This window comes from Mytilus trossulus, chromosome 4, assembly GCF_036588685.1.
Source record: "Mytilus trossulus isolate FHL-02 chromosome 4, PNRI_Mtr1.1.1.hap1, whole genome shotgun sequence".
Lineage (NCBI taxonomy): Eukaryota > Metazoa > Mollusca > Bivalvia > Mytilida > Mytilidae > Mytilus > Mytilus trossulus.
The window spans coordinates 33,879,005-33,889,370 of record NC_086376.1 but is presented as its reverse complement, the minus strand read 5'-3'; the positions used below and the strand labels follow the sequence as shown (position 1 = coordinate 33,889,370).

Genomic DNA, 10,366 nt, shown 5'->3' with positions numbered 1-10,366 from the left:
TATAAAACTATATCATCTCTTTATTCATATCTGGCCTTCAATGATTTTGCAGTTAAGTGTTCTTGATAAATATAAATAAGGTTAGTAAATAACAGCACACACACGCGCCAAATTTATTATTATGTGTTATTTTCAGAAATTTTTACATTTGTCTGTATATATTGCGATCATGAAAGTGTACTAATGCAATGGTTTTAACTCTCAACTGAACTTTGGACAATTTTTTTATGTTCTGGTAGGCTACTTTTTTTTTTTTAACGCATTGGTATTTTTCCTTTCAAACTTGCCAGAGGGCTTTCTTAAAAACGTAGTTCCAGACATATGAACTGTGCACAGAGACATGAAATTGAATATTTTTTACAACACTTGGCGATAAAACTGTTAAAATTGTCCGTTCTGTACTCAGAATTTCGGTACTGACATTATTAGAATTATAATTTATGAGTACATTTAGTAGTCTTGTAGGTTTTTTTTTATAATGAAAAGTGATCAATGATAGCGAACTATTAATTTGGTACGACGGACGTTTTCGTTTGTGTAATCTTATAAGGAAGATATGTAGAAGGGAACATATTTAAACCAGTTCTAGATGTACTAGTTTGAAAAGATTCATAAGGATAGGAGGAAATTACAATATTATAAAAAAAAATATTTCACACTTGAACTTAATAAAATAATATGAAACAAGACTATCTTAATCAACGGATTCCCAATGTAATACTTAAGAACTAATCTGTTGATGAAGATATCCTGCCGTCGATTGAATCAAAAAGCAAAAAATAGTTTAACATAGACTTTAGAATTTTATTGGTCAGGGAGTTGTTTTGGGATACCCACTGCATCTTTGTCTTTTATTGTTTGAAATTAAGGTGGCTCGGGACTATTCGACTGCGCGTAACTTCATGCATGAATAACAAAAGTATTTGTGGTAAATTCGATATATATATTTTTTTTTAAATATTTTGATTGATTAGAAATGTTAAATCATTGCAGTTTTGTATCTTATAGAATATTTTTGTTATTATCCGTATTTTTTAAAGGGTCAAAATGAGATTTCACCCATTTCACCCATTTTCCCGCCAAAATTCGGTTTTAAGGCAAAATACCTTTTTTCTCTTATCGGTGACCTATATTATTTTTTTGCTCATTCTTTGAAGCTATAGTTCAGCTTTTTATATTACAGTTTTGGACCAAGTGTCATAGAACGTTTTTTTGATATTTCGATAAAAATATGTCAACACCTCTATAATCCCTATCATTTCATTGAAAAGTGGTCCCTTTTACATACCTGTTTAAAAGTTAAACTTTGAGCTTAAATGATCCGTGACCCCCTATTTTTTTCGACCAATTTGATTCACTTTCTGTAAAGTATAAAATAACAAAAAAAATACGGCACTTCTGATAGAAACTTCAAATAGGCCCGAGCCACCTTAAATGGTCAAGAATTGATTATCCTTCACACCTGGTCATGTGTTTGTCAAAAATTAGGACTATGACAAGGATTTTTATAGTCATGCATATCACTTCATAATTAATAAAGTGCATTTCAATTATCATAATCGTTAACTCACAAGTAAAAAACTCACATCCTGGTAAAGATAAACCACTCATGCAATTCATGATTTAAAAAAAAATATACAATGAGTTTTTCATATCTAACTACAGTTTAATCTCAAGTGGATTGTGCAGACGAAGGGGAAAATTTTAAACACTCTTTGGCCTTACCCATGATGAAATCCATTATGGACCACTAGTTATTTCGTTTCTCAAGTATAAATAGCAAGAGTACATGATGCACATGACCATTTTAACGGTTTTATTAAAATAAAAAAGCTAAATCACTTATCATTTTTTTTTTCAAACATGAATTTTTAATGATTTGCAGTTGAGCGTTCTTTATAAGGATTCTTTAAACAAAAGAACTAGTACGCGTCAAATATAAAAAGTGTTATTTTTTTTATTAAATATTACAGTTTATCTGCACGACATGGGTGTCTATTGATTGTGGATCTAAAAAATGCATAACCTCCGATTAAAAAAAGGATACCATAGAAAGAGAATATGCAATCTTTTCATTTCTGCCCTTCCATTTGAGACTCAGGAAAAAATTCAGAAATGGGTAATAATTGCATAGAAAAGAGAAAATCTAGAGCACCTTTTTTCTTTGAGTCGATATTTTGTCTTGAAAACGTAAAAAGCTAAAATTTTGATACATCATCTCGCTTCAGATTCCAGAATTTTTATATATAAAGGCTACAGGTTGCCTTATATAATTGAAAATTCACAATACTAAATAAATGAAATATATGAGTCAAGTGAAATACCTTTCTAATGAATCATGAAAACCGAGTAAGAGTGTCCGAATAGCATTTTATACTAAAAGTACTTGACGACAGGCTGTTAAGTTGTATTTCAAACAGTGCATATCTTCGAAAAAAAAAATTGTGTGTCATATCTAGGTTGTATAGACTACAACCAATGAAAATGTTTAGTTTGCCCTTCTACAAAATATATACTTAAACGTTTATGAATGTTCGAAAATACCACCTGACAACCGAACAGACAACAGTTTTGAGTTAACTGAATGCAAACAAGTACATTAATTAAAAGAGGGGCGAACAATACAAAAGGGACAGTCAAACTCATATATCGAAAATAAACTGACAACGCCATGGCTAAAAAGTAAAAAACAAATAGACAAACAATAGTACACAACAGAATAAACAACACGAACCCTGCTTATTACTTAGTAAATACAATTTGTCTTTTAAAATACACCTGACATATAAGGATCGTTATGGTGCTATGTAGATACACTTATCGGTTTTCAAGAGCTTAAGGTGTCACATCACCAAATACTCCCTACAATTTAGAACGTATGTGAAAGTAGCCCTACTCTGACATAATGGCTAGATAGTTTTGACGAAGTAGAATCCTGACTGAATAGTGGCACTTAGTCAAAAGTTTTGAAAGGCTATTAAATCATTATTAAAACTGAAAAGCATTAAAACAAATAATGATGGAAAGTTGTACCAAATACGAATAAGTCAATCAACTGTTGACTTCGGGAGTCATAATGTTTTGACTGGTTTCTTACTCTCTAGTAGTACATCCTGGTAAGATAATCCTAAAGAATTATGTAGTTTTCCGTTTCTATTAAAAAAAAATCTGTGGACTGTTGTTAATATTTTTGTCGAAAATATGGATTTAGAATATTTCTTATGTCATCTGTTTGAAAGAGGGGATAAGAATATTTATTTTGGAAAAAACCCGTAGCCCAACCCAATAACTGGTCGTTCCCTAACTGTATTTGATACACGTTTTTAAATATCAAATTACCTTTGAGAACCATACACCAACAAAGGTCTATTACTTCAGACAAAAGAAAATTAAAAGCCTCATGTTTATAGTATCATTATTTTGCAATTCAGTTGATTCAAACTCAACGTATTTCTTAAGCTTTCGCGAATGAAACGTCATTTGTGTAACTAAAATTCAATCGAAAACTTAGTTTAAAGTGCATTTTCTTTCTCACATATCAATTAACTAAACTTCAGATTTTTTATCATTTCAGTCACAAATCTAAAAAAAACTGACGTAAAAACTAACAAAATGATTGTAGTATAAAGTAAAATCACAAAAATACTGAACTTAGAGGAAAATCAATTTGGAAAGTCCATAATCACATTTTATATACGGTATCATTTTTTTTTTGAATAGGAATGAATTAATTACATAACAACTCGCTGTACTCTTTGGAAGACACGCCTAATGAAGAGATGAACAACTTGGGATTTCCATGTCTCAATTTGACTAAAAAGCCTGATAATATTAGTTTGTTTTAGTGGCACAATTTTTTGAATTCTTGAGTTATCTCAGATATCAAATTTCGTTTTAAAGTTTTGTTTCAATGTCATTTCTAATTTAGAAATTTTATGCAAGGTTGGGTAAAATATAATACAGCAATAGCAAAAACTAACAATGTCCCTATTTGTTCTGTACATAATGTGAACGATACTTATGAAAACAATGACTTAACAGACAATCCTAATTCAAACTTCCGACAGCTGATAGAATTTTCCGGAAAATTTAGTTTATCAAGATCAAAGTATGAACTTATAATGAATGAAAACTTGAGAAAACAAAAGAGCGGGAAGTTTTTAGTAAAATACAAACATATCCATTAAAGGACACAAGATATTGAATGTGAATTTTTAGTACAAAAGTTCATATCATACATTTTTTTTTATTTAAATGGACCTTCATCATGCACGCGTATCTATTTACATTTTCAACAAATGAAATCGCTGCAAAAAAAAATTCAAAAAATAATAGAACGGTAATTAAGGAGTACATATAAGTTGTTTGAGGCTGCATTATTGACGACTACTATGAATAAGATGAAACTAGTCTTCGAGTGAGATGGTAATGGAAGCGTGGAAATCTTAACTCTTGTTATTGTTGTGTTTTAGACAATACTAGTAGTAGATTAGCGGTGTTCATATCTCAAACATTGATTATGAAGACAAATAAAAAATGTACAAAAAATTAGAGACCATGCATAGAACAATCAATAATTGAGATCGAAAAAATATCCAAATTCATTTAACACTCATGTCTGTCCTTGTGAATTATCATAAAGTTGTTGAGAAAAAAGATCATTTTTATTTATATTCAAAAGTATCGAATCCCCTGTCAACATTACTTTTTGCAAACATGCAAACGCAAATGAATTCAAACCAAGATAAGAATGAACAAGAACAGCCTACTGTCCAGTTGAAGTAAAATACCAACATTTAGTTCACAAAGGACTCATCAATCAACAAAAAACAGCTGTTAAAATTTCAAGAACAGCATTTACATGGAAGTTAATGACATCTTAGAATTAACATTTTTTCTCACACAAAAAACAGCAAAATAAGATAAATAAAGTCGACAGGAGTTTAAATTTTGTAAATCCAACTAAAACGGCACTCAGGAATCCATTCGAATGTAAGGTGCATGTCACGGTGATGATTTCTTCAACTTTTTGAACGATTATGCTGAACTTGTAAATATGAACATTATGATATGTGATATGAATGCCTCTGAGCCAACTCTCTACAAGGACCAAAGGATATGTAAGTTAGCATTTAAAGTTCACCGTAAGCAAACACATATTTGGTAGTCAGCTTTTACAGTATAAGGGAAGAATATACATCTACACAAATAATAGTAAGTTTAACGTTTTGGCATCAGTCAGAAAGAATTTAGCATTTTTATAAGTATAGTAGATTATAGATTAGTGCACTTTTGTCCTCTATGCTTTTCATCTTCGTACTTTATTTTGTCATTTTGTTTTACTCTTTTTTTATCGTCAGTGATGAGTATTTTGTAGACGAAACGCACGTTTGGCGAAAAAACAAAATATCAATCCTGGTATATCTATGATGAGTTAATTCAGAACAATTTTGTTCTCATTAAAAGCAAAAACGAGTAAATAACAAAAACGTAATGCAATCATTTAACATATTTTGGTTTTACCAGGTACTCAGGTATGAGTGCAAATAGTATGGCCAGGACGCATTTGAATGAATTGTAAATTGGAAAGTACGACTGAGAGGGAAGTGTATATAATTACATACATAAGAAAAAATTGTGTATAACCATTACTATTTCCGTTTAACTAACCATTGCAATCGCACGGTATGGCAACTTCAAGCAATGAAACTACTCCTTTGGTAGGCAAATTTTAATTCTTAATCATTTTAGTCACTGGATATATACTGAGGGAATTATAAAGCGTGCTGATATGAATTTTGAGGCAAAATGTATAAAATTCAAGGATAATTTACTAATTGTGTAATATTTCTCAGATTTGACGGCTTGTGGTTAAGTTTCATTATTTCATGATTGTTCTCTTTTTCAAGTTTAAAAAAAACATAGATACTTACTGATGGTCCGTTTAAGTTATTAAGTCCTTAAAATAACGGTTTGCGAGTATGATTTTTAATTAACATTTCCACAGTGTACTTTTGTGTAAATAATAACATTTGTACCAACAAAGTTCTCAAAAAGGTCGGTTTAATGATAAAAGTGTAAAAATCTTTAGTACAATGATTCATGTATTTTCGTGAAATAAAGGCATATGACATGTTATATTCATTATTTCAGCAAAACTGTTAAATTTAGAAAAGCGTTTTACTGTCTCAAAGTGAAATTGTTGTGTGCATCATTAAAGGAGGGAAAACATAACAATTCGAAATAAGAAAAAAAAAACATTTTGGAATGCCGTTTTATTTTATACCATAGTTTAATTAACGACTATTTTGGATTCACTATCATATTGGTTTAATTCGAAGTCAAAATAACAATGGTATTGAGCATCGGTCGAAAACATATGTAACTGTCATTTGGGCATTTGATACATTTTATAACAATGGTACATTTTTCTTCTAGAATGATTATTCACACCATGATGTCTTTGACAGTGAAATTTTGTTGAAATAAGACGAGACACATTCTAACATTTGGTTTATATTAAAGTTTTGACAATTTCAAAATCTACAAACCATTGTCACACAAATGGGAAGTTTAGCTAGCTATTAAGCACATTAAAATGTATGTTCAAAGTCATGAATATGACGGTTGTTCTCATCTTTCAGTTGGTTGATAAAATGTTTGATTTTGTCTGTTTTTTAAGACTTTCTGTTATTTTAATTCATCTTGGAAGTCGGTATTATTGTTCATTTGTTTTTGTATACATTGTCAAACAAAATTTTCATTTGTATCTTGTAGGCAAATGATAACAGTTCGACACATAATGACACAGAAATTGACATGGTGAGTTTTTCATGAAATACTTATTTATTTAAAAAAATCAAAATAAAAACCAATGATTATTTATCGAATTAAAAAAATGGATATACAATAATTAAACTCATCATAGATACCAGGATTAAAATTTTATATTTGCGCCTGTCGCGCGTTCCGTCTACAAAAGACTCATCAGTGACGCTCGAATAATGGTTTTTTTAAAGCCCAAATAAAGTACGAACTTGATGACCATTGAGAACCAAAAATGCAAAGAGGTTTTGTCCAAACACAGCTAAGGTAATCTATCCCTGAGGTTGAAAAGCCTTAGTATTTCAAAAAATTCACAAAGTTTTGTGAACAGTTTATTCATTATTATGACCATATCAATGATAATTCATGGCAACACAGAAGTGACCGCACTCGTTCAACTAGTTTTAAAAGAAAACAAAACTCTTAAAAAGTATTCATTTCATCGATTCAAAAGTATTTGCAGTATTAAATGATAGCTTTCAACGATTTAAAACTATTACCAACTACGTTTCGTTCAATAGATTTATTTAAAAATGTCCAATAGCCTCCACATATACAACACATTAAGATGTAGAATTAAATTTAGTTTTTAGTAAACTGACCAACACATATTCCCGATTGACACTGCAATTGCGTGTTTGAATCAGACTTTAAAATTACACATATAAACTTGTATTGTAATGGGCGGATGATTCCGTTCATACTAACTCAGTTCACATTTTATTTGTTTCTTGATAATTGGTAAAATATGATATTGCAAATACTCAGTTATTGTAGACGAAATACAACAAGATTCAAAAGCAAAACTAACTCCAATACAGAACCCGCTTTACTTCTCTATAATGTCCATTGCGTAAATCAAATTGACTTAGTTACTTTCCAAATATAATGGAAAAAGTCTGTTATTTCACAACATAACAAACCATTACAAAGAAGAGAGTGTTTACATAAAGTCAACGAAAAGAAGAAAACAACAAGATAATTCTTACAAATTTAGTACACTAGAAGCGATTTCAATACACAAAAGAAAAAATAGACAACAATGAGATAAATATCAGCATAATACACATTACTCATCGAAGACACTCACATCAAAGCAACTGGTTGGCAAACTAAAATCATTTGAAAAGTAAAACAACAAAAAACGACAAAAAGACAAATAACTCAACAGAACAATACATCAAATGTTACACATAGCTATCCCATTACAAGGGTCAGCATTTTATCTTACTCTTGTTAAAATACTTCGATGAATCCTGACCGATGATTAGGCATCATACACAGCGTATCATAACATTTTTTTTACATTTTAAAGTCATAAAGAATAAAATCCTTAAATCAAACAGCATGAGAAAGTAGATAGCAGAGGTTTTTGGTTTTAATTTTTTTCGTTCTGTAACCAAAACCTAAAATGCCCCCAAAGTCTTATATAAGAAATATATTCTGTAACTGATAATTTCAGGGCTCACCACCAAACGGCGAGGATGTTGTGGAAGGCCGAAATACTCTCGGTGTAAGTATTGATTTTTTAAGGTTGTAAGTAAAAATTGTTTAATAAATTTAAGTGCATTGCATCTTCTGCCTTTCGTTAATGTTTGCCTTTTTATTCATTATACTGTTTTGCACGAGGGGCCTAATGACCCGAGATATCGGTTTGAATAACGTAAATGATTATAATAACGACTCCTTTTGTTTTTATATTATGAATGATATAGCCACACCAAAAGTAGTTACTAAAACTGGAATCATAATAAATGTCACTACCTAGAATATATACTTCAAGACAATCATGCATTATTCGTAAAGTTAATACGGAATATTTATCTGCAAAGTTTCTTTCGATGAATCCTTTTTTAAAAAGGACGGGACGTTTCATTAGTTAAAATTGTATTCAATATTGTATCAAACTAAGTATAAATGAAACAAGTATATATAAAAAATTATTATATTGGAAGTACAATAAAATTATATGTCATTTTTAGAAGAATAACAAATATATAAATTGTGAGTTCAAAATGGTGATCCGAATCAACAGTTATTACCAACACAATTAATTTCTCTTTGATGTCAGAAAGATTCCAAAGCTCCGTGTCAAAGTTCGCACTATAATGGTTTACTTTCATAAATTGTGACTTGAATGGAGAGTTATCTCATTGGCACTCGTACCAGATCTTCTGATATCTATTAAAAATTAGGATTTTTCAAATCTCATTAAACTGAAACTTTTCTATAGTTATAATGATGTGTTCTTTGATTTCAGAATGATGATACTGTCAGTAGTTCTAAGCCTGATGCTTCAAACAAATTCCAATCTCGACGTGAAGTAACAAAAGGATTATACGACGTTGCTTTACTGATGGCAAATGTATCTCAGTTGAAATCAGTCTTAGATTCTAAGGATAATACATACTATACGGCTCTTGTTTGTCTGCTTAGTTTATCGATATCACTACACCTGATCAGTGCCATTTTACTCTACGTTTTACTCGTAATAGAAAAACAAAATAAGAACAAACAACAGCATGACAGTGAGGGAATAAACAAGAAAGAAGGAATTCAAACACAGCAATCAATGACCAGACAAACGTCAGCTACTGGAAGTGTAAAAACTGCAGTATGTACAAACTGTTTTGCAGTAACACCGTGCTGTCGATGTTGGCAAATTTACAAAATTGACATAATCGCAACATTTTGTGTATTCGGAGTGACAGTTCTCAATATTTTTATTACAGCTTTTTGCAGCAGTATGAAAACGTAATTCACAATAGAACAACAGTAAAGTAGTTTGATGGAAGGTCGGAAAAAGTTTAATTCCAAAGTAGTTGTTTACACCGGGAAGAACAGGTGTTGTTTTTCTTTAATCTTTTATCATCGCTTCTGCTTTTCAATTTTGTTCTTTTGAGTTGTATTTTTACACTAAAAAAGGCTCTGTATCGCTGCTAGTGGAATGTGAGGAAACCAGGGGAACCATTAAATATGTAGATAGCTATATGGTACTGACATTATTTATAAAATATTTTCTAAAATACCACTTTGAAATATTCAGAAATGAATCAATAACTAATGTTCCAACTTCATCAGTCAAAGTTGACTGATTGAATCTTGATATTCTTGAATAGATGTTGTTGTTTTGAATTCATTGTGACAGATAGTTATTTATGTTTTAAATATTAATATTTGCATCGTTGCTTATTATGTATAACCTTGGTTGAAAGACTTAATCATTTTATATAAGTTGTTTGGAAATATATTGTTGATTACAGGGTGGTAAAACTTCCATTTGTGGTTGATTGTAAGCACTCAATGGCGCTATACAGGGCTGCCTAGGCTGAAGCTGTCTATGATAATAAAATCAACGGTACCAATTTTGTTGCACCAGATGCGCATTTCGACAAAACATGTCTCTTCAGTGATGCTCGTGGCCAAAATATTTGAAATCCAAAGTTTATATAAAAGATGAAGAGCTAGAATCCAAAAGGTCCAAAAAGTATAGTCAAATTCGTGAAAGGAATCAGAGCTTTGCATGAGGGAGATACATTCC

At 30.6% G+C, this 10,366-nt stretch overlaps 1 protein-coding gene across 2 annotated transcripts; it reads left to right on the top strand.

Annotated features, from left to right (window-relative positions):
* Positions 1 to 4,799: 4,799 nt before the first annotated feature.
* Positions 4,800 to 10,005, top strand: LOC134713869 (uncharacterized). Of its 2 annotated transcripts, none has more exons than XM_063575156.1 (4): positions 4,800 to 5,120; positions 6,778 to 6,822; positions 8,288 to 8,338; positions 9,086 to 10,005. In XM_063575156.1, exons 1-4 carry the CDS (start codon positions 5,082 to 5,084, stop codon positions 9,581 to 9,583), a joined length of 633 nt encoding a protein of 210 aa, XP_063431226.1. In that variant the 5' UTR covers positions 4,800 to 5,081; the 3' UTR covers positions 9,584 to 10,005. The 2 variants fall into 2 exon arrangements, with proteins under 2 accessions (XP_063431226.1, XP_063431227.1); XM_063575157.1 differs by lacking the exon at positions 4,800 to 5,120 and adding an exon at positions 5,602 to 5,720.
* Positions 10,006 to 10,366: the final 361 nt, after the last annotated feature.

What these genes read in the sequence shown, in the direction of transcription:
- LOC134713869 (XM_063575156.1), top strand. Translation starts at nt 5,082, where the DNA reads ATGCCTCTGAGCCAACTCTCTACAAGGACCAAAGGATAT. An exon ending in ATGACACAGAAATTGACATG is followed by an intron (nt 6,823 to 8,287) that starts GTGAGTTTTTCA and finishes TGATAATTTCAG; the next exon opens with GGCTCACCACCAAACGGCGA. An exon ending in AAGGCCGAAATACTCTCGGT is followed by an intron (nt 8,339 to 9,085) that starts GTAAGTATTGAT and finishes CTTTGATTTCAG; the next exon opens with AATGATGATACTGTCAGTAG.